This window comes from Megascapheus bottae, chromosome 9 (assembly GCF_031878675.1).
Source record: "Megascapheus bottae isolate mThoBot1 chromosome 9, mThoBot2.hap1, whole genome shotgun sequence".
Classification (NCBI taxonomy): Eukaryota; Metazoa; Chordata; class Mammalia; order Rodentia; family Geomyidae; genus Megascapheus; species Megascapheus bottae.
The window spans coordinates 33,330,307-33,353,432 of NC_143517.1; the positions used below are offsets into that span (position 1 = coordinate 33,330,307).

At 39.1% G+C, this 23,126-nt stretch overlaps 1 protein-coding gene across 2 annotated transcripts; it reads right to left on the reverse strand.

Moving 5' to 3' along the window:
- Nucleotides 1-1,981: 1,981 nt before the first annotated feature.
- On the reverse strand, nt 1,982-21,917 carry Tmem64 (transmembrane protein 64). 2 transcript variants are annotated; one of them, XM_090339043.1, is made up of 3 exons: nt 20,975-21,917; nt 9,658-9,813; nt 1,982-4,169 (listed from the first exon to the last, which is right to left on the reverse strand). In XM_090339043.1, exons 1-3 carry the CDS (start codon nt 21,761-21,763, stop codon nt 3,978-3,980), a joined length of 1,137 nt encoding a protein of 378 aa, XP_090195169.1. In that variant the 5' UTR covers nt 21,764-21,917; the 3' UTR covers nt 1,982-3,977. The 2 variants fall into 2 exon arrangements, with proteins under 2 accessions (XP_090195169.1, XP_090195171.1); XM_090339045.1 differs by lacking the exon at nt 9,658-9,813.
- Between the last annotated feature and the right edge of the window lie 1,209 nt (nt 21,918-23,126).

Consider the following 23,126-nt stretch of genomic DNA (forward strand, 5'->3'; position numbering starts at 1 on the left):
CTTGTCCTCCCTTCCCCTTTGAATTGCTGCCTCCCATAGGAAATGTCTCTATGTCCATGGGAAAGAAAAAGAAGAGAGAAGGAAGATAAAAATACTTTTTATTTTCTCAGGCACACAGTGATTTGGGATACCAACTATCAAGACATTTTATTCATACATCTTTAGAAATATTTGCTATTTAATCAGCCACTTTTGAAAAGCTTTCAGCAGTCACTGCAGATTCCAAGTTAACAGGTTATAATTCAGATGAGAGTTAATGAATGTTAACTCAGAAATGAGTTAACAATTTCTGTTCAATTCATGACTTTAGTTGAACTCTTGAGTTTTAAGCATCCCATAGAAGTGATCTATCTCCCCTTTTAAATAGCTTTCCAGCTTAGAGGAAAAAGTATATCCCTAATACAACAGAAATCAGCAACCTCCAACCTGAATGCAGGCAGTGTTATAATTCTGCCACCAGGCCATCAACCTGTGGCAGGACTGTCACTGAGATACATAGAAAACTTTTTCTCTTAAATGTTGCTTTACTGTGAACAGCTGGAATTTGCCTGATCACCTGAACCAAACTGTTGCATATCTAAGTGGCTTTCTCAAGCAATATTAAGATAGCCACACAGCTAACACTGACATGTATGTCACAGCATCTTTTGGGGGGAAAAATCCAAGTCCATATTGCATTAACAAAGCAATGCTAGTCATATATGTACCTCCACCACCGAGCTGAGTGTCAGCATGGACAAAGCAGAGTAACTACCAAGCTTGGCCAAGTGTCTGTGGCTACTACCTGTAAATCACAGGTACTTAAGAGGAGGCTAAGATACAGATTAACTGCTGATTCTCCAATTAACCAGCAAAAACCTAACTGAGGTGATAGAGTAACAGCCAAGAAAGACTGAGGCCCTAAGTTCAAGTCCTAATACTGGGGCAACTGAACTTGATAGGTCACAAAGAGAAACTATCTTATGTACACACGTGGACCTTCACAATAAGAAAGCCTTCACAATAAGAAAGACAGAATTGGAGCACATTGTGTGCTGGGGAAAAATGCAGCAGGTTTTGAATAAATCCATTCACTTATGAATAGAATATAAACTTGAAATATATATTCTGATAGTTGAATTTTTGTAAACAATGGGTACAATTTTAACTTATCTTCTAAATCAGATGTTCAAATAAAAAGGGATATGTAAACACATTAAATTTAGCATACACATTTTTTTAAAGAGATCCTTTCTAAGGAAGTTGATAACAAAGTTTGGCAAAGAATAAACAAAAATATTAATAAACTAGAAAAAATATTTACTGGAAGGCCCCAAAAATTAAGCATTCTTTCCCTCATGAGATTTCAGACCCAATAGATTACATCATTTTCCAGGAGAATTTAAAAAATTCAGCTTTATGTTGTACTTAAAAAATAGTTTGAGGGGCCTGGAATGTGGCCTAGTGGTTGAATGCTTTCCTAGCATTCATGAAGACTTGGGTTTGATTCGTCGGTACCATATACATAGAAAATGCCAGAAATTTTGCTGTGGCTCAAATGGTAGAGCTCTAGCTTTGAGAAAGCCCAAGGACCACGTTCAAGTCCCTGAATTCAAATCCCAAGCCTAGCAAGAAAAAACAAAGCAAACAAAAAAAAAACCCCAACAGTCTGAAAAAAATTGTAAAGCCTCTCATCTCTATAAATATTCATGGCTAAAGGCAATTCACAAATACATATGACTGGAGACAACATTTGGAGAACAGGAAAGCCCTCTACAAATGTGCTGTGCTTTCCTAAATCGGGACATGGTGATAAAGATGGAGTATAGGACGCAATGGTCTGTACAGAAAACAGTGAGTACATCTACACACCCAGAACCAAATCCAATTATCAGTAACAGCCCACTAACAGACAGCTGTGTACTGGGAGGTTAGAAATACAGAAGAAAACACAAAGTGCAGCTATTTACTAGTATCTTAGAAACAGTCAATCCATACCATCTTAAGAAAAAAAATGGATGATTTATTATATAAAATTATGATTGGCAGAATACAGAAAATTATTTCTCCTTTACCTTTATGTTTAGTACAAGTATCAGGCAAAGTGTAACATTTGGAAGAACGCATTACAAACTACCAAAAGGTATTCATTTGGTGAAGTTATTCAAGTCCCAAACACTGTGAAAATAAATGCATTTCAAAACACATTAAGTGTAAAATAGACAAGAAAATAGTGACCTTAAATAATAGCTCCTGAAACAAAAACACAGGAAGAAGGTTGCTAAGTTACATGTGAAAAAAAAATCAGATATATTGTTTATTGAGATTGTTAATCTGTAATCATTTAAAAAAACTAAACAGAAGCCATAAAAGAATATTCCAATACTACATAGAGTTTTTCTGTAACAGTAGATTGCAGGTCTGTAAATACTCTAGACCCAGGTACCTCAGCCTATTTACACTCAAATCTGCTGCTGCTTTTAGAAAGAGGATAGATAGATTGTTAAGAAAAGAAAAACAATCTGTACAGGGGAAAAAATCTTCTTTATTAAAAAGATCAAATTCACCTCTAGCATAAGATGATAGTAACCTGCTTAGTATTCTTTTATATTTTAGCAAATCAGGGCAAAGGTTTTACCCTAAGGAAAGGCAAATGAGAGGTCTCTGATAAACTGGAGTATTTTTACCAAAAACAAAATACCTAGCAGAAAATGTATACTAATATCTGGATTCCCTTTGTAAAACATCTACTCATTAAATTCACAATTAAACTATTTTAAAAATAAATGTGATCAATGAATACATGTCATACAAATCAAATGCTGTATTTTAATCCTATAGTTCTAAGTGCTATTAATAAATACACTTTATGCATGCTACAAAAGAAATAATAGAGACACTTAATTTCACATTTCAGAATTCCTGAGTCTTATCAGAGAAAAACAAGTACCAAAAAAAAAAACCAAAAAAACTTACTTATAAGTAGGGTAAATAATACATATCTGGGCATTAAGTTACTGTTGCATTTAGTTTTAAAGCTGGGAACAAATATGTAAGTACTTCAATGAAACAATAAACATGAGTTTAAAGCTTGTTTTTGTTTTTTTTTAAAGGCGTTTTGCTGAAACAAGGCCACCTGAGTGACAACTTCAATGATGGCAAGCCCACCATTTTAAAGGAATAATGTCTTTATTTCAAAGCCTAATTATTAATATAAAAATGAAAAAGTTCATCTTAATAAAATGTTTTAGTAGGATTGCAATGGACAGCCCTTGGATGAGGGATCTGACAAAGGTAAAGCCAATGTAATCAAATTAGAATGGGTGGGTGTTCTCACCCTGAGCCACCACCCACTAAACAATTTCCCTTCTGCTTTGCATATTACACAGTGAAAATAAAAAGGTATCTTAAGAGCACTTCAGTCCCACAAGTAGGATTTAAGCTTGTGTGAAAATGTGTAAATGGCCCTGCATTAATATGATGCTTGCAAAAATACATTCAACTGAAAGTCAAGATCTTTTATAACAGGCAAAGAAAGGGAAGCAAAGTGGTCCCACTTAAATCAATGACACAAACAGAAAACACTGGTTTTCCTTTCTGGACAAGCTTCCTAAGGACATCCAACAATAACACACATTTAAGACTATAAGTAAATCAGATGCAGAAAACTATTCATGGACTTTATAAATACAACCACTAAGCAGAAAAAAATATTTGGGCTATTTCTCTGTTTGCAAGTCCCCACCAATTAAACAAATAAAAGACACTAAAGTGCAGACCTAGAGGCCATTATAGGCATGATAAAGAAGTGCAGCCAGATTGCTTCTACGGTTACATATCCAGAAGATTTCTGCTTTAAAAAAATTGTGCAATTTAAAAACTAGTCAGTTTTTGTTTGTGCCGTAATACAAATTGAACTTGTTTCTGCCCACTAGAGAAGTGACTACTAAACTCTGGACAGCACACTAGGCTCTCGACTGTCATACACTTCATCAGAATCATACAATATTGATTCCACCTCCAGGAAAGGTGAGGTTCCTCTTGTTGTAGAATGAAGAGCCACTGGTATTTGGTTGACTGCCTTTAACTAGAGAAGTTTTCAGTTCCATTTCGCAAGCTACAATAGCTGCATTCAATTCCACTTGAGCTCGATGTACTACATAAAACATGAGGCCTATACTTATAATAATCTGTGAACAGAAACAAAATATCAGTCATTAAATTATATACAGAAAAAAGAGAAAAAAATAAATTTTTGGCTTAGATGGATTTTATATATAATTTTCTGTAATAAGAATTATTATTATTATTTTGCTGGTCTGGGCTTGAACTCTGGGTATGGCACTGTCCCTAAGGATTTTTTTGTTCAAGGTAAATTGGCTCTACCACTTGAAACACAGTGCCACTTCCAGCACTCATGTGTAGTTTATTGGGTAAGAGTCTCATGAAGTTTCTGGCCTGGGCTAGCTTCAAGCCATAATCCTCATACGTCAGCCTCCTGACTAGCTAGGATTACTGGAGTTAGTCACTGGTGTCCAGTTCTGTAATCACTGTGGGGAAGAGGTTATGTATTTTTAATTAATTATAGAGATATCATTTATTCTCTCCTTCATTGCTTTTCTCAGGAGAAGGCCAATATCTATGAGTAGTTATTATATGGTATCCTACAAACATGCAGTAACTATATTTCCTTTGATTCAAATATAATGATGTTTGATGAATACAAGTCTTTGTACTTAAAAAGATCCTTCATGGAAACCAAATAGCCAACCTTTACCAGTATAAAGCATTACATATACTAATGTATTAATGTAGTATTATATTATTTTCCTTCAATTATAAATGTCCATGGGTATTTTGTTTTGTTTTCTCTGCATGAGCACGTGTGTATATGTGTGTGTGCTTATATATCCTGGAGTTGGAACTCAGGGCCTGTTCTATCAACTGAATCACAGCTCTATTTCCCATTTTTGGTGGTTAACTGAAGAGTCTCACAGACTTTTGCTGCCCAGGCTGTCTCTGATCTGCAATCTTCAGCTCTCAGCCTCCTGATTAGCAGTGATTACAAGCATGAAACACTGGTACCAGTATTTCTACACTAAGAGAAAGACAATTTATACACTAACTGAATGAAAACACTAACCCAACATACTTCCACAGAAACTAAGAAGAGACTAGAGAACAGTAAAGCTTCTGTAATTACAGAAACAAAGGAAAACATGATGACAACTTTTCTGAAAGGCATTCAAAAAGATACTAGAAAAAGTGTCAAACTGATGTTCAATACAAATCTAGGTAATTTAAATATTACAGAGTTGGGGATTTTTTTAAAATTGTTTATAAAGTGGGAGAGGTAAAAGAGAGAAAGAGAAGGGGTGAGTTTGATCTAAGTGCATTACATATATGCACAGAAATAAGTGAAATCAGGGCCAGGAGTTTGGCCTATTGGTAAAGTGCTTGCCTGGCACGGACACGGGTTCCATTCCTCACTACCACTTCTATAGAAAAAACCAGAAATGGTCCTGTGGCTCAAGTAGTAGAAAGCTCAAGGATAGTGTTCAGGCCCTGAGTTCAAGCCCCAGAACCGGCAAAAAAAAAAAAAGTGAAATCATTTTGTAAAATCAATATATAATACATGCTAGTTTAAAGAGAGAAAAATGGTGAAGATGGTTTAAACCCATAATTTTCTCTAATGTAAGTTCGCTTTATATATATATATATATATATACATGCATGTGTATAAAACAAGATAAAACAAGATATACTTACTAAAAATGCTTAAAATCTGATACTTACTGATAGATAACAACATATAAAGAGATTGAGACAGATAAGAGAATTAAGTGTGTGTACGATTGATACACTAAGTTCTAGTTAAGTCATGGTATATTTGAGGTTTTCACTAGCTAGCTAGACAATAAATTGATATGAAGCTAAAAACAAAACACTGAGCTAAAGATGTATATATGTGCAGAGGGTATGTAAATAAACACATTAGCAAACTGTTAAGAAAAAAAATATTCAGCTTGACACCATAAAGATTAGGGGAGAATATACTGAAACACAGATTTAGGAGGTAAAGAAAGAAAATAATCACTGGCCAGACGTGCACGTGCACGTGAGTGTGCGTGTGTGTATGTGTGTGTGTATAGACAGCAGTACCACAGAAAAGAGGAAGAATGTTCTAATAATAAAGGCATAATCAACAATCTTTTTTGTGTGTGTGTCATGGAGCTTAAACTCAGCCTGAGCACTGTCCCTGAGCTCTTTAGCTCAAGACTACTACCCTACCCCTGGGCCTGGGCATTGTCCCCGAGCTCTTCAGCTTAGTAATACCACCCTACCCTTGAGTTAAGTTCTACTTCCCAATTTCTAGAGGTTAATTGGAGATAAGAGTCTCAAGGTCTTTTGTGCCGGGGCTGGCTTTGAACCTTGATTCTCAGATCTCAGCCTCCCGTGTAGCTAGGATTACAAGTATTACACTGTGCCCAACTATAGTCAACAATCGTAAATGGCTAAGATGTTAAGTGAAGTGAAAGCTGGCAAGTATACTTAATTTAAGTGAGTGACAATCTTAAGATGAGCAGCCAGAGGTAAGGACAGAAAATGGGGTCAGGATACCAAAAGTAGTTTGGAGTAGGTAGACAAATTTGTGAGGTACTCAGCAGGAGTAAACTTTTCAATATATTTCCTCTGCTGTAAGCAGCCAAGTCTCAGCTATCCTTCTGGGTTACAGAGCCAAATGTACTCTCCCAGCATGTTCATGCAGTCCCTTTCTTAGTTTGGTAAAGAATTTAGCAGAAAATAAAACCCAGAAATAGAGGGCCATGAGTTTGGCCTAGTGGTAGAGTGCTTGCCTAGCTTGCACAAAGACCTGGGTTGGATTCCTTGGTACCACATTCATAGAAAAAAGCTGGAAGTGGTGCTGAGGCTTAAGTGATAGAGCTCTAGCCTTGAGAAAGTCCAAGGACAGTGCTTAGGCTGTGAGCTCAAGCCCAATACTGGGGGGAAAAAAAGACAAATAGAATTAGAGACAATTGTTTTTAAAAGTCTTCCATTAAAATGAAGTGAAACAACAGAAAGACAGCATCCCTCAGACAAATACCTACAAGTCTTCCACTCCTAGCTGTAAAGCCAAGTATGTGTAGAATCCCAGGGGCGAGCTAATTCCTTACATGGAAATTAGGGGTTCCTATTTGAAATCATCTAATCTCCTGTAATAAGAAAGATAATCTGGGGATAAAGAGGAGAACTAACAAGAAATTATAATTGTGAGGAGAGTGATGATATAGCTTGAAGTCAACTATTTCAAGGAAATGGCAGGAAGGTAAGAAGAAAATAAAAGCAGCAGCAGGGATATATGGACAGTATTGAAACCACAAGAAAGTTAACAACCATAAAATTATTACTCATTGGTACAGGGACAAGAGTTTCGGTTAGTGGAGACAAAAATATAGGACACAAGTCTGAGTTAAAAGTCAGATCACTGAACCCATCAATGTCAATATAAGGAAAATTGTGGCTTTCTCTGACATGTGTTTTGAATTGCTCCAATTTTCCTGATAGTATAGATTATCTTTAGGTAAACTCAGAGACCAATTTGTGGCTCATTTAAAATGAATAGAAGGAATCTGAAAATTCTTCCTCCAGTTGCTTTTCTTATGTTAATGATGAATTAAACAAGACTCTAAACATTCTTGCTGAGATCCAGTGAGGATATTCTTAGGAGAGGATCACAAAGGCTCAATTAGATACCTGCACATGATCACACAAAATGATGTTTACTGAAATGAACTCCAAGAAATAGAAACAAGAGCCTGCTATCTAGCTTTCGTCACAGTTTTGTCTTGTATGCAAGTTTATCTGTTTGGTGGAGGGGAAGGAAGAACATAGAAATGCTGGGATAAAGAGTGAACAAATTCAGCAGTGACCTTTACCAGAGAATGTGTCGAAAACAGACTACACAACTTGTGGGGGACAGGATTCAGGAGGGAAAATTGAGAGAAAACAAAGGAAGAGGTGATACTATTCAAAAGGAAATGTACTCACTACCTGATTTAGGTAACTGTAACCCCTCTGTACATAATCTTTCAAAAGAAATAGATGATTTCTTCCTCCTAGTCTAGTTATAAGTTGTAGTAAATCTTCATTAAAATAAAGCTATAACTAATACTAATAAATCAAATAAGAGCATAAATTATTTTTTTCCTAAATGCCTCCTTACTTTAGAAAGACATTTCTTTTCCTTCCTGACATAAGTTTTAATTTGTCAGACCAAGGCAAGGAATAAGAAATCGAGATAAAGTATGACCCTATACTTTAAGAGGCACTAGGCACCTCACTGATTATAGCTGAGTAAATGAAGAATTAACTAGTTCAATTTTTCTATCATAATGTTAAATGTTACTCTTTTTTAAGAACTGAAAACACAAAATATGCTCACATTTTTATTAAAAAATGAATTAAAAAAGAAGTGTCAAAAATAAAATATTATATATTAAAATAACACATAGAAAGTTTGGCAGACTACATTAATATAAATGAATCAATTGCAACAAAAACCTTAACTCCTAGTTAATCAGGAGGCTGAGATCTGAAAATCATGATTTGAGGACAGCCCAGTGAGGAAAGTCCATGAGGCTCTTATCTCCAGTAAACTACTCAGAAAATCTCAGAAGTGGCACTGTGGCTCAAGTGATCAAGCACTAGCCTTGAGTAAAAAAAGCTCAGGGACAGAGCCTAGACCTTAAGTTCAAACTCCAGGACTCGCAAAAAAAAAAAAAAAAAAAAAAAAAAGGAATTAGAAAAGAAAAGAAAAATAGGCTCTCTGAATGAAAATGTTTCTTAAAGAAAACCCTTCAGTGACAAAATACAGTGCCTGATTTGACTTTGAAAACAATCCTTGCAGAAAGAATTGTACTTTTTTTCACTTTTTTTATTAAAGAATTTATTAACATTGATTTCTACATCATATTTCAAATGGTGTATTTAACAAACAAATATTCAAGAAGGGAATCTCTATATATAATCACTGGCACTTAGACTTTAGAACATAAATGAAATTAGGCTAAGGGTTTATATGTCATAGATACATATTAATCTATGTATTAAAACATCTCTATAGTCACAATTTTTTTAATTTTTTAAATTTTAATTTAATTTTTTTTTGCCAGTTTTGGGGCTTGAACTCAGAGCCTGAGCACTGTCCTTGGACTTTTCTCAAGGCTAGAGCTCTACACTTGAGCCACAGCACCACTCCCAGCTTTTTTCTATGTATGTGGTACCGAGGAATGGAACCCGGGTCTTTGTGCATGCTAGGCAAGCACTCTACCATTAGGCCAAACTCCTGGCCTATGCAATTGTGTTTATACTTCCAATATCGTGTCATAGCATTGGGTAGTGAATAATGAGTCCTCGCTCAAGAACTGTACTTTTACCAATCTTTCCTTTTTAAAAAAATTTTTTTCCTGTATCAATTCAGTTCTATATCCACACCCACACACCTACACAATTAGAAAATATTTTCAAAATATGAAGTAGCATTGTTTCCTTGTTCTTTCCATACTCTAATTATGCTCAACACAATCTATTAGGTTTAAATCAGCAATATAAAGGGAGAAAGAAGAGGGGGGGGGGAATGAGGGGGGGAAAAAGGCAAATTCTTGGCCATAAACTTACCTGTAAACAAAAAACAAAATATCCACTAACACTCTGTTCTGCAATGACATCTTCCATTGTCCGCAGGGTGGTACCCAAGTAAGAATTCAGAAGCTGGGTAGGAAGCAATCCGACTGAAGATGCCATCAGATAGTTGGGTAATGAGAGATCAGTAATCTAGAAAGCAGATTAAAGGGAATGATTCATTACCAAGTAAAATAATACAAAAATGTCTAAGTCTCAGTAGAGGTTTCTCTTGAAACAGAACTGAAATACATAGCACTCAGACTTTAAAGAGAATGCCTGCAAATTATAAATTCAGAATCAAATAAATGTTCAAAGAAATGTTTTTACATTCTATTCTACAACTGAAAGAGAACATCACCATAAAATCAGTTATAAAATTTGTTAGGACTCCATCATGTCACTAAACCTTATAAATATATATATATATATATATATATATATATATATATATATATATATATATATATTGCCAGTCCTGGAGCTTGAACTCAGGGCCTGAGCACTGTCATTGGGCTTTCTCAAAGCTAGCACTCCACCACTTGAATCATGGCACCACTTCCAGCTTTTTTTATGTATGTGGTACGGAGGAATGGAACCTGGGTCTTAGTTCATGCTAGGCAAGCACTCTACCAACAGGCCAAACTCCCGCCTCCCCCACTTTTTTCTTTATCGGTCATGGGACTTGAACTCTAGGCCTGGGCACTGTCCTTGAGTTTGTCAGCTCAAGGTTAGCAGTCTACCACTTGGGCCACAGGGCCATTTCCAGTTTTCTGGTGGTTATTTGGACTTTTGTGCCTGGGCTGCCCCTGAAACTCTATCCTCAGATCTCAGTCTCCTCCTGAGTAGCTAGTGGATTACAGGCATGAGCCATGGGCTGCTGGGCTTATAAGTATTCTTAAATGGCCAATGGCACTGCTATGCTCTAAAGCCAGGTAACACTAAGAACTCAATATATTTCTTTGTGTCTGTGTGATTATTTTCTTGTGGAAAAGTGCATCTAACATATTCCCAATGACCCAATTTGCTGGCATTCAGGCCTAGGAATGTGAGCTGGACCTCCTGCTTCCTTTTTAGCAAACAGATTCTGGCAGAAAAATCTTCCCCAAGTAGGTTAGCTGACAGGCTCCTTGGAAAAGCCCATGTGAAAAAGAACAATTTCCTTGGCCAGCAGCAAGCAAACACTTGAGGCTTGCCAACAGCCACATGCACAAGCCTGGAAGCAAACTGACAATCAAGCCTTGACTATAACCCTAAGCCCACATGTTCACTGAAGAATTGTGAGGGGATATGAACCACAGGATAGCAGTGAAGTATACAGGGATTCCTGATTCACAAAAACTGAGACAATATTTGCTGTTTAAGCTACAAAAAATTTAAGTGATGTTACATAGTAATAAATGATTCTTAGTAATATTAAGGTAGATCAATAATGGAAATACTGACTCAAACAGTAAATACTAGATATTATGTTCTAAAATCTTCACAGTTATGTGTGTGTGTGTATGTGTGTGTGTGTGTGTGAGAGAGAGAGAGAGAGAGAGAGAGAGAGAGAGAGAGAGAGAGAGAGAGGGAGGGAGGGAGAGAGAGAGAGAGAGAGAGAGAGAATATGCTGGTCCTGAGGCTTGATCTCAGAGTCTGAGCATATTGTCTCTGAACTTTTTGCTCAAGGCTTGCACTCTACTACTGAGGTACAGCTCCACTTCTGGCATTTTCAGTGCATAATTGGAAATACAAGTCTCACAGATATTCCTGTCCAGTCTGGATTCAAACCACAATCCTCAGATCTCAGCCTCCTGATCCTGACTAGCCAGGATTACAGGTGTGAGCCACTGGAGCCAAGCATGTTCACATTAATTTAAAATATGTTAGTAATAACAGTGTTGATTACATTCTCACCAACTCTAAGCAGCACATTTCAATCTCTCGAAGTAAAAAATGACATTACTTCATTATTTAATCTGCATTAGTCTCATATATTGACAGTAATTTTATATTTTTCATTAAGGATATTAAGGATAATCTCTGGTTTATTATATTCAACATACCTTTTTGTCTCTCCACTTTTTTTCATTTTCTTTTCAGACTCCTAGGTTCAAGTAATCTTATGCTTTAGTTGAGACTACAAGCCTAGTTCATCTTCTAATTTTATGTTTTGACATGCAAAGATTTGTGTTTGTGTGTGTGTAAAATTATAATCCAATATTACCAATATTTTCCCCTGGATTTTCCATTGCTTTTAGCTTTAGAAAGTCTTTCTAGATTCCATTATTAGTTTTTCCCTATTTTTCTCATTTTTTCTCTTTTTAGTATTTACCATATATACACGTACATATGTATGTACATATACATATGTACATATATATAATGAGTTTATTCAGATTAAAAGTGAGACTATTGCCTATTCTTTAACCTTATTATTTATTGTTCTGCCAGTCTTGAGGCTTGAACTCAGGGCCTGGGCACTGTCCCTGAGCTTCTTTGCTTGAGGCTAGCACTCTGCTACCTGAGCCACAGAGCCACTTCCAGTTTTTTCTGTTTATGTGGTCCTGAGGACTTGAACCCAACGCTTCCTGCATTCTAGGGTATTGAGAGTAGAGAGAAATTACAATCAGTTGTAAAACTGGAAGCCAAAGGGCAACTCGGTGGAAAAAGAAATATTAAGTTTGGGGTTGGCAGGCAAAGACAGATTGGACTTAAGAAGGCAGACATTTTCTAGGAAGGAATTATATGAGGCACATGCAAGGGATTCCTTTTGAAAGGAAAATTAAAGGGAATAAATAACTATCAGGGGCCTTGAATAATGAGGCAAAGAACTGGGGAAGCCACTTACATGAGCAAAGGACTTTTGTAAAAATAAATGTCAAAGTTATACAGTGAGAACATGACAAAATGAGTCACTAAAATTCTATGTTGCAATTAATAACAAAATTCCATATTATGGAAGCAATCTTTAAAATATTTGTTATATTCCAAAACAACAGGATGGAAAGATTTAGTCCATAGCCTAAACAAAACACACGACTGCCATTCATAACATCAGTAGTATCCACACAGGAATAGTAAGAAAGATTTTAAATTATAAACTAAGCTTTTTACATGATTATTGTCCAATGCATAACTCAAATTTCTCAAGACTAAATCTCATTCTCAGAAAAATGTTATTGCTTTTTACATGTTTCTTTTCATAAGTTGAATATTTAAAGGAAACAAGACTAAATTTAGTTAATCATTATAAACAGTGTAGTTGGAATGTTAAATAATTTAACCAGTAGTACAATAGAGTAACACATCCAATTTTTAAATTAGTAAAATAACTTCATTAAAGATAAACTGATTCCATATTATTTTAATATAACATTTCTTATAAGTCAAAAATTTACTGCAACTAGCACGTCTTTGACCAACGGATTTCAGAATACTTGTTCTCACAATAATTACCTTAACCTTCTCTCCAAGGAAGCCTCACCCACTGAATTTTAATTCTCTGTCTTCTTTTACTTTCCCATAACAATATAAACATAAGGTGAAGGCAATCTCTTGCAATTCTTTTTTTTCCATATATTTTTTATTGTAATTAGTAGAAGGGTTACATTATATTCGCCAGATAGAAGGTGCATTAATTCACATACATTGATACCCTTTCTCATGTCTTGGTCCCCATTTCCCTCCCCCCCACGCCCACCCCTCATGGCTTACAGTACCCTGGGATATTGGCAAGGAGCTGTCTTCTCCAGTCATAAACAGATTACCCCACTCATCATCTATCTATCCTAAATCCCACAGAAATCTTCTTAAAGTGAAAGTCTAATCCTGACTTAGGGCTTCACAGTCTAGCCCTGACCATCTCATGCTGCATACCACACTGTTGCAGTTTCTCTGTTTCTGGAACACTCTCTACTCTTTTCCTTCTGGGTCTCTCTGGCACGGATGCTAGTGCGCTTTCCTCTCCTCCCTTTCCTACTGCAACAGCCTTTCACTGCTCAGTGAAATGACTATTTGCTAGGGAATCTCCCCTGATGCCTAGGCAGCACAAGGACTCTCAAGAGTATGGGTGGACACTGTAACCACCTGCTCCTTCAGACTGGACGGCAGCCGGAAGTCTCACTACATTTACTCCTAGCGTAGACTACAAGTTCTGGTGGGAACTGGCCTGTCTTGTTCTTTCTTATGTTCTTAGGCCTTCATGTAAGGTTTATTAAACATTAGGTACTAAATAAATATTTTGCTTATAAATATGAAGACTATTTACTGGTTTAGAAACAGGTTGAGATGACCACTCCATTTGCAAGAAGCTTTTCAAAAACTGGAAACACACCTGCTCTAACACAGAGAAAAAAATGTTATACATGAAAATGAACTCATTATCAGCAAATTTTACACTGCAATAAAAGTACTAGATACTTTCTCTCCAGGGGACTGAGAGCACTTTGAGGAAGCCTTTGCTTATTCACTGCTGTTTACCTCCAGTGTGTAGAATACTGCATACTGCAGTGGGTCCTCTCCATCCTTCACTTACCTGCTGAACAAAAAACAGTATTTCCAGTAACTTCTTTGAACCTAAAGTCAAAGCTAAGATGCTTAGGTGGTAACCCTAAGATTACTAGGGTACTACAAGAAAAATGCAGGACTCTTTAAGACTCCATTCTAAAAGCTGGAGAGAGGGTTTTAGGGTAAAGGGGCTTCTAAGGGTAGAACTGAAATAGAGGATATGTCTATAACACAGAAACCACTTTTGTATATAAAAACCTCTTTGTCAGTACAATGTCCCCTAAATCAGAACTGTTAATGTTCCCAAATTATTTGGGAGTCAAGAAAACACTTTGAAAGTCTGGTTAATACAGACATACTGAATCTTCTTTCCAGAAAAAAAAATGCAAATAACCACCAGTTGGTTGTTGTAAAGCTCTTCACAAAATACAAGTTGGGCTGGGAGTGTAGCCTAGTGGTCGAGTGCTTGCCTAGCATGCATGAAGCCCTGAGTTAGATTCGTTGGTACCACAGACACAGAAAAACATGATAAAGTATAGGCTTATTATTTTCACTCATTCGGCCAAATTTATCCAATACCATCTACACAAAGACCTGTGTCTAAGCAGGCATAAAAAGGTAGCTGTCTGGTAAGTAAAAGTCATGTTGTAGTATATATGACAAAATATTCATTACATCAAGTAAAGGGTCACAAAGTTGTTAGTAATGTAATTCACAATGCTATTAATGTGAAATATAGAAAAATATTAAAATGTTCGTGACTATTTTCTTTGTGCTGCACTTTTCAGTCTTTATAATAAGCAGTAATTTTGTAAACAAAACTAAATCAAAATCCAAATGTTGTTAAAATAAATTTTAAACTCTTAGTACAACAACTTAGAGATAATAAAGGTAAACAAAGTTCAAAGGAAAAAATAAAGTAAGTTTTATACTTTCTGCTTTTAAACGTATTTTTTAAATCCAAGTAAACATTGTACATATATTGCGATAAGCTAGAGGTAAAGTGTTGTGACCTGTAAAAGACCTGTATAAGACATACAGAAACCACAGAGGCTGATGAGAGAACTCAAGCACATAGAGAGGAAAACAGTTTCAAGGAAATAATGTTTAACTGTATTGGGAGATACTGTAAGATCTGAGGATGTGGGCAAAGATGACACTGTATTTGTTAATTCGTTCTTCCTATCTAATTTAAGTGAGAATCTAAGTTTCTCCAAAGCAGACTGTTACTCCACCCTCTATTTTGCCTGAGCTATACCACTGGCAGGACATCAGTGTACATTACTGGAAAGAAGAAACAAACATTTGATACATTGATGTGGTGACAAATACTATGACCTTTCATTATCATCTGAATCTACAGGTGTATCCACTGTACACATGACTTTAAGAAACTGAGAAATAATTTTATAATGTATGTTTATTACTGAATTGTGTAAGGGTTGGAGAGGTACTGTTAGATTGCTGCTCAACACTTTTGCCTTTTTCAAAGCAAATTCTTGCCTAATTTCACAAATATGAAAACTGAAGACTAGATTCATTAAAAGACTTTACCATGGTGACATAAAAGTTGCTCCTAAAGTTCCCAGGCTAAGACTTTATTAAACTTCTGACCTTACTCACTTGCCAGAAACTTTTAATTATAATACAACTCAGTTGAACTTTAAATTAATTAAAGTAGAATATCTTCTTGGTAACTCAATGCAAATTCTAAAAAAATTATTTTCACGAGTAGTTACATGTGCTTTGCTTCAAGTTATGCTGACATCTTTTACTGTCAGAATGCCAATTAGGACCAGTTTTAGTTTCCTGAGTCTGCCCCCAAAGTATTTCTGTTGCAGTTTCTAAGCTACTGTGGGTTCATACAAATAACCAAAGTAATGAACAGATGAGTAACACAATTCTTCAAAATTGCTCCGTTAAGAAGTGAGCCCCAGCCAGCACTTTTAAATTTATTCATGTCTACTCTGCTTGCATTTCATATGCAAGAGGATCTTTCACTGTGCTTTACATTTTTATTTTAGGCTTCAAAGACTTAAAACAAATTTCCCATATGGTTATTTTTAAGCTTAGGAAGTAACAAAATCTCTTGACTCTTTAAGTATTTTAGACATATATTTTTCTTTTAGACATATATTGCGTCTGTTACAGAGGAAAAGAATCCCACAATTTTGTTAAAAAGTTAAGACTACCAGATGAGAAATGAAGGGTCTCTGTTTTACCTTTCAAGAGCCCATAGATTGCACACATATGAATAAGCAAAACCATACTCTAATAGCCCCATGGTGATTTACAAGCACCGAATTTTTTTTTTTTTTTTTTTGCCAGTCCTGGGCTTGAGCTCAGGACCTGAGCACTCTCCTTGGGCTTTCTCAAGGCTGGAGCTCTACCACTTGAGCCTATGAACTACTTCTGGCTTTTTTCTATGTATGTGGTACTGAGGAAAAGAATCGGAGTCTTAACACATGCTAGGCAGGTACTCCACTACTGAAATTTGGCTTTTATTTAATTCTTACATGCATGAAATATACTACCCTTCTGATACTTTTATAACCACTTAAAAATGAGAGACCTGGGTGAGTTCAAATTCTAGAACAAAGGGAAATCATCCTTGCCTTTGTACCATACAACAATGAGCTATAGTTTACTGACACTGGAAGACAGCTACTTCATCTCTGTGGAGTCTTTCACACTGCCTGACATGAAAGATTACCTCCACAATCCCTATAGGCAAGCTGTTCTAGGGTAAGTGTCTAAAACAGCTCTGTAAGTTAATGACTCTGCTAACCACAAGATTGTGGGCAAGTTACTGTATCTGACTTTGTTACCTAGTATATTGTATATTCGTTTATTTGTTTATTTGAAATAGGAAAGGTAAGAGGGGAAAACAGAATGATTAGGAGGGGGTCAGATGAGGGAAACAGGGACAAAAACAGGAGGAGTATCAATGTGCAAGAAGTAATGCACCTACTACCTGACAAATTTAACTGCAACCCCTCTATACATTATCTTGACAATAAAAAAAAAACAATTTTTAGTAGCTATAGTAACATCCTCCCTTAAAAAATAATAAATAAAATGTCCTTGGCAAATTTTTTAAAAAGACTATATTTTCTTCAAAGGATGGAATCTCGATTAAGGGATGTTATGAGTGCAAACCTGCTCTAAAAGTTGGATAGTATATAACATATGATATGATTAAGAGGATCTTTCACTGTGCTTTACTTTTTTTTTTTTTTTTTTTTTTTTGTGCATCATAGGGCTTAAACTCTGGGCCTGGGTGCTATCCCTGAGCTTTTCAGCTCAAGGCTACTGCCCTACCCCTTGAGCCACAGTACCACTGTCAGTTTTCTAGTGCTTAAGAGGAGATAAGAGTCTCATGGTCTTTGGTACCTGGGCTGGCTTTGAACTGTGACTCTCAGATCTTAGCCTCCTGTGTAGCTAGGATTACAGGCATGAGCCACGGGGTCCAGCTTGTGCTTTACATTTTTATTTCAGGTTTCAAAGATCTGAAACAAATTTCCCAAATGGTTATTTTTAAATGAAGGAACCAACAGAACCTGACTTTTTAAGTTTTTCTTTTAGCAGGAAAAGAAAAGGATGTTTAGGCTCTCTTATCAAGGAACCTAACAAACTGAAACATCAGACACCTTTGGAACCAGTATGAATCCTGTTACCTATAACAACCAAGTATCAAAGTCATTTTACAAATATTTTAGTTAAATGTAGTCTCCAAGGAGTTATCACAGTGTAGGACCCTTACAAGGTCACTAAAAATTATTAAGTATAAGGTAAGTTATTACTCTTGGAAATGTTTTCAATTTTCACCATTATCAACCAATTCTTACAAGGCTCTTGAAAGATTTCACTCCAACAACCCTTTCTTATTAATCCACAGTTCTTTTTTAACCAGATACTGATAAAAAGTAAAACCTAAAGTTTCAAAGTTACAGCTGGAATTTACTTGCTGTGTTTAAATCAGTAATACCATGTCATGTCTACCTCTTAGGAACCTGAGGATCAAATAAGTTAACACATAAAGGGCACAGAATAAATACTCACAGAGTGGTTAAGAGAAGCTACACAGGGAAGCCTAAGAGTGGATGGAGTTTATCCAACAGGGAAAAGGAAATCCATTTGAAAATTTCATGCCATGGAGTACACTAAAATCACATTTAGCATTTTAGAAAGTTTTGGAGTTTTTTGGTATGTGCAGGTGGAAATGTCTGAACCCACAGCAGTGGCAGTGGAGAGGGCTGATGCATCCAGGAGGCAGAATCCACATGGTTTAGGCAATGATTATACATTTGAGGGCAAAAGAGATAGTTAAGTGCCAGCTGTAAAGATTCCAGCACATGCTCCAAGCATACCATCATCAGTCTGTGGTTAGTGGTGGCTAAGAAACATAACTTTTTCAGTACAGTTAAAAAAAAGTGATATATTTACATTGGAAATTTTTAAAGTCAGTATATAATTCACTATTCATCAAATCAAGTACAAGATGGTGGTTTTGTCAGCCCATAGCCCAGAGTAAAAATGTTACAAATCAGAGAATCCTTCTCACAAAGTTTGGTCTAGACCCGTGTCAAGCAGAATAAATAGAACCTTGATTTTTAGAACACTAAACCTTGAAGGTTGTTACTGCAGCACAATTTGGTCTATTTCAATGCATCTTAAATGTAGTTATGGTCATATACCTGTGTCTGGATAAGACCAATATTTAGTGACAAAAACATCCTCAAGTTTAGAAGTCCATCTTAATGGGAAGCAAGAATTGTAAATGTAAGATTTCATCAAAAACAACTAAGATTTTTTTTTTTTTTTTTGCCAGACCTGGGCTTGAGCAGCTTTTTTCTATGTATGTAGTATGGAGGAATCGAACCCAGGTCTTTGTGCATGCTAGTCAAGCACTCTACCACTAGGCCAAACTCCCAGCCCTATGTCTATAAGCTTCTTTTTGCTCAAGGACAGCATTCTACCATTTGAGCCAGAGTGCCACTTCTGGCCACTTCTATTTATGTAGTACTGATGAATTGAACGGAGGGCTCTACCACTAAGCACATTCCCAGTTCACAAGGTATTTTTCTAAAGAAAAATTAAATATGAACTTGAGAATGGTATTTTGTGTGACTTAAGAACTAGTACTATAATATCTTAGCCATAGGTATTATTTTCTATTTTTACTTTCAATAGTGTCAGCTGGCACTATTTTCAAAGTCAATGCTACAACTGCACTAATTCCTAACTTGTTCTTCAAGGTAATTTTGTTTTGTTTTGTTTATCAAAGACAATAAGACAATCCTAAAGTAGAATTTGAAAACAAAACAAAAGAACAATTTCAAAGATAAGAAAGAAAGCATAAAAAACAAAGAAATATGCCTGGAAAGAGAGCAATTGTGGGCAGCCAGAGGGTTAGGAGGCAGATGACGAATTAAGTTCTAGAAGGCAGAAGGGAAAGTGAAGACTAACATTATCATCAGCTCAAAGGATGCTTTCTTTCACTTTCCTGGATAAAGACTGCTAATGGTTTTGGTTAAAAGGTTACTTGGGAAGCAGTCAGTTCTGAGTAACAGAATGAAGACCATGTAACTTATGGCCAGTAAGAGGCAGTCTCAGTGAGTCTAGATTCAATCCTTCAGTTCTGCCACTTGGTGAGTGAATGATTCTGGAAAAGTATCAAACTTCTGCTATATCCACTTTCTTCAATAGTTTTCTTTCAGTTGAAGCGTTGAGTTCCACAGACCCTCCAAATGTACTCTACAGTTTAAAATTGTCAGATTGTAGGTAAGGGTGTTGAATGGTGAATAAAGATGCACTTTATTCATAAACTGCTTTGCTGAATGTCAATTCCTTTGTACAACTACTGAAATAGAAGTGTTGCAAAAGAATAAAAAATAAAATGATTTGAATTTTGAAGCTTGATTATCTTAGTTTAGTCTTTTCATTTTAGAGAAGATGAAAATGAAGTCAGTTCAGCAATCCGTTCCAGTCACAATGGAAAGACCAGAAACTTTCCAGGTGGACAGTGTGCTACCAGTGTTTCTATCCTACCTTGTGCTACAGAAACCAAATAAGCAGAAAAAATAAATAAAGAGTCCACAGGGTGCACATCAAAACAAGGGTAAGAGATGTCGCCCTAGCAAAAGCAAAAAGTGACCTGTCCCGATTTGATTTATCCACCAGCCAGTGATTTCAAAGTACAATTTTTCCAGAGAAATATATAGAGAAGGACCTTCTCCCTGACGTCACTGTATAGCAAATTATTTAAGAGAAAAAAATATTCACAAACTGGGGGGAACTCCAAAATGTGGGGTGTGCTGCTACTTCTCTCACTGTTTACTGGAAAGAACCCTTCAGCCCCACACTTTGCTGATCTTTAATCAAACCCTGGGTACGTTTACGCAGACAAGAAAGCAAGCCAGGTAGGTGAAACAGTAAATTTCCCCCAACTCCTGTCAAAGCTACTACTGTAATAAGATGCCCGGTGTTTAAAATTTAAAAAAAAAAAAAGTGAGGAGGGGCGGGGGTGAGGGGAACGTTTTCCTTTAACCCTTTCTCCCCAAGTGAAAAAAGGATGCTCCAGGTTGAGCCCAACTCACATCCGGAATAGAAAATACAGTTCTTTCTCTGCTACGTCCTAGGGAGACTTATTTGGTAGGCTAACATTTCTCAGGGTAGCAGGGAAAGAAGTCGCTCTCAACTCCTCGGATCAATGTCACCCATCTCCTAACCCGTTATTTATCCGCCCCACGGCGGGCGGGGCGGGGCGGGGGGCGCCCTCGCAGGCAAGGCGGACACACAGGACCCGCCGGACATCACTTACCGAAAACACTGCATTCTGGAGCCCGAACGGTATGGGGGTGAGCCTGGCCAGCGCCACCACCTTCAGGCCGCTTCCTCCCTCCACCACGCGGATCACGGCGCTCAGCTTCTCGCTGCTCTGGATCTTGGCGGCCACCCAGGCGGCCAGCAGCCGCCTGCAGACCACATGGGCGATGAAGGTGCCGATGAGGACGCCCACCACCATCAGCCCCATGCCCAGCACGAAGCCGTACAGGTAGCCGGCGGCCACGTTGAGCACGATATAACCCCAGCCGCACGGGAAGGAGACCACGATGAAGCCCACGACGAACAGCAGGACCCCCAGGAGGGAGTCGAGGCTCTCTACCCAGAGCAGGAGGTGCTGCAGGTAGCGGCGGACCAGGGCCAGGGAAGCGAAGCACAGGGCGGCCAGCACGCAGACCAGCACCAGGCTCCGGCACCAACAGGTGCTGCCGAGGCAGCAGCAACGCCAGTTTCTCACCTCGGCCACCCCGACCACCGCGCTGCCCCCGCCGCCGCCGCCGCCGCCGCTCCCCGGACCGCCCGCCAAGGCCCCGCCCAGCGCCGGCAACTCCGAGGCCGGACCCTGGCGCTCCAGATAGGCGCCAAGCAGGGCGCCCGAGGCCGCCGCCGCCGCTGCTGCCGCCGCAGCCGCGCGCGCCCCGCCTCCGCGGGGAAGGCGGGCCTCCTCCGCGCCCGCCCCGCCCGCCGCCCGGGGCCCGGCCCCGCCGCCCGGCAGCCGCAGGACCCGGGAGAGCGCCTCGAGTACGCTCCCGCCGGCACTCCTCATGCCGCGCGGCTCCGCGCCTAGGCTCTTAGCCGGCCAGCGCGGCGCCTGCCGGGCAGCGGTCCTCCATGGCGCTTCGCGGATCGGGCCTCCACGCTTCGGAGTCCGTTCGCGGGGACTGGAGAGCGCACCGGATAGGCGACGTGTCAGCTGTGGCGGCGCCGGACCCTGAGGAGACTGTGGAAAACTCCAGCCCCCAGCCCCGTCCCGTCCTGCGCGCCCGCCCGCCCCTTGTCGCTGGAGGGGGCGGAGCGAGGGCGTGCGGGGGCGGAGCGGGGCGCGTGCTGGCCCCGCCCCCGCCGTGCACTGGCCACGCCCCCCGTGACGCACAATCCTCGGGGCTCCGGGGTCCGTGTCTGCCCGCCTGCGCTGGCTGGGACGGTGGTGGCTTCCTCTCGAGGCTGCGGTGCAGCCAGGGACGGCGGAGCGAGCTTCTGGGGACCCAAGAAGCCCCTGGTCCTGGCGCTGCTTGGTTCCTGGCCCCGTGAACCTTTCGGGTCGTTTCCGCAGTCACCTCTGTCTGACCGGAGCGGACAGCCCGGGGGCACTCGCGAGAGACCGGGGCGGGGGCTGGGAGAGGGAGGGGCTCGGCGACCTTTGGGGGGCTGTCCTGGAGAGGGTTTGCTCGGCGTCTCCGCGCCCACCTCCTCTCCCTGGGAGCAGCCGTCCCTGATGCTGAGGTCGGCCTCCGGGGTTTCATAACTCAATCACTGAAGAAAGTGTCTGGGTGATTATCTGTAGATCAGAGTCCTCACATCTCAACCTCCCAAGTAGCTGGGGTTACAGGCGTCAGCCACCAGCGCCTGGCTTCAAGAGCCGCTCCTACAGGGCTTCTCAGCTCAGAGATCCTTCTATTTAGTGCCCAGCGCTGGACTAGGGGCACTGGAAAAGGTTTTCAAACTCCTTTATTAGCCCCCTCCCCTTAAGGGTGTTGTCCCCAGTTTCTCCCAGGGCTTGAACTCAGGACCTGAGCACTGTCCTTGGGCTCAAGGCTACAGCTTTACCACTTGAGCCACAGCACCACTTCCAGCTTTTTCTGTGTATGTGGTACAGAGGAATGAACCTGGGTCTTCATGGATGCTAGGCAAGCACTCTACCACTAGACCAAACTCCTGGCCTCCTTATATTGTCATTTTATGCTCCCTTTGTTCTTCTTTAGACTTTGAATTTCTTCAAGGTGGTCCAAGACTTAATCTAAGAATCCATGTTGGTTAAATGTTCAGATGATTGCAGTTCATAGGGGAAGAAATGAAGCCAGGAAAACCGTAGAAGACTAAAATAAAATTGCCTGGGCACAAATCAACCAAGGGTAAAAGTACTCAAAGTAGTAGAGTGGGGTAAGCTATTGAGACATATTGATGGGTTT

What these genes read in the sequence shown, in the direction of transcription:
- Tmem64 (XM_090339043.1), bottom strand. Translation starts at nt 21,763, where the DNA reads ATGAGGAGTGCCGGCGGGAGCGTACTCGAGGCGCTCTCCCGGGTCCTG. An exon ending in TCCAGAATGCAGTGTTTTCG is followed by an intron (nt 9,814 to 20,974) that starts GTAAGTGATGTC and finishes TCTGCTTTCTAG; the next exon opens with ATTACTGATCTCTCATTACC. An exon ending in ATTTTGTTTTTTGTTTACAG is followed by an intron (nt 4,170 to 9,657) that starts GTAAGTTTATGG and finishes TTCTGTTCACAG; the next exon opens with ATTATTATAAGTATAGGCCT.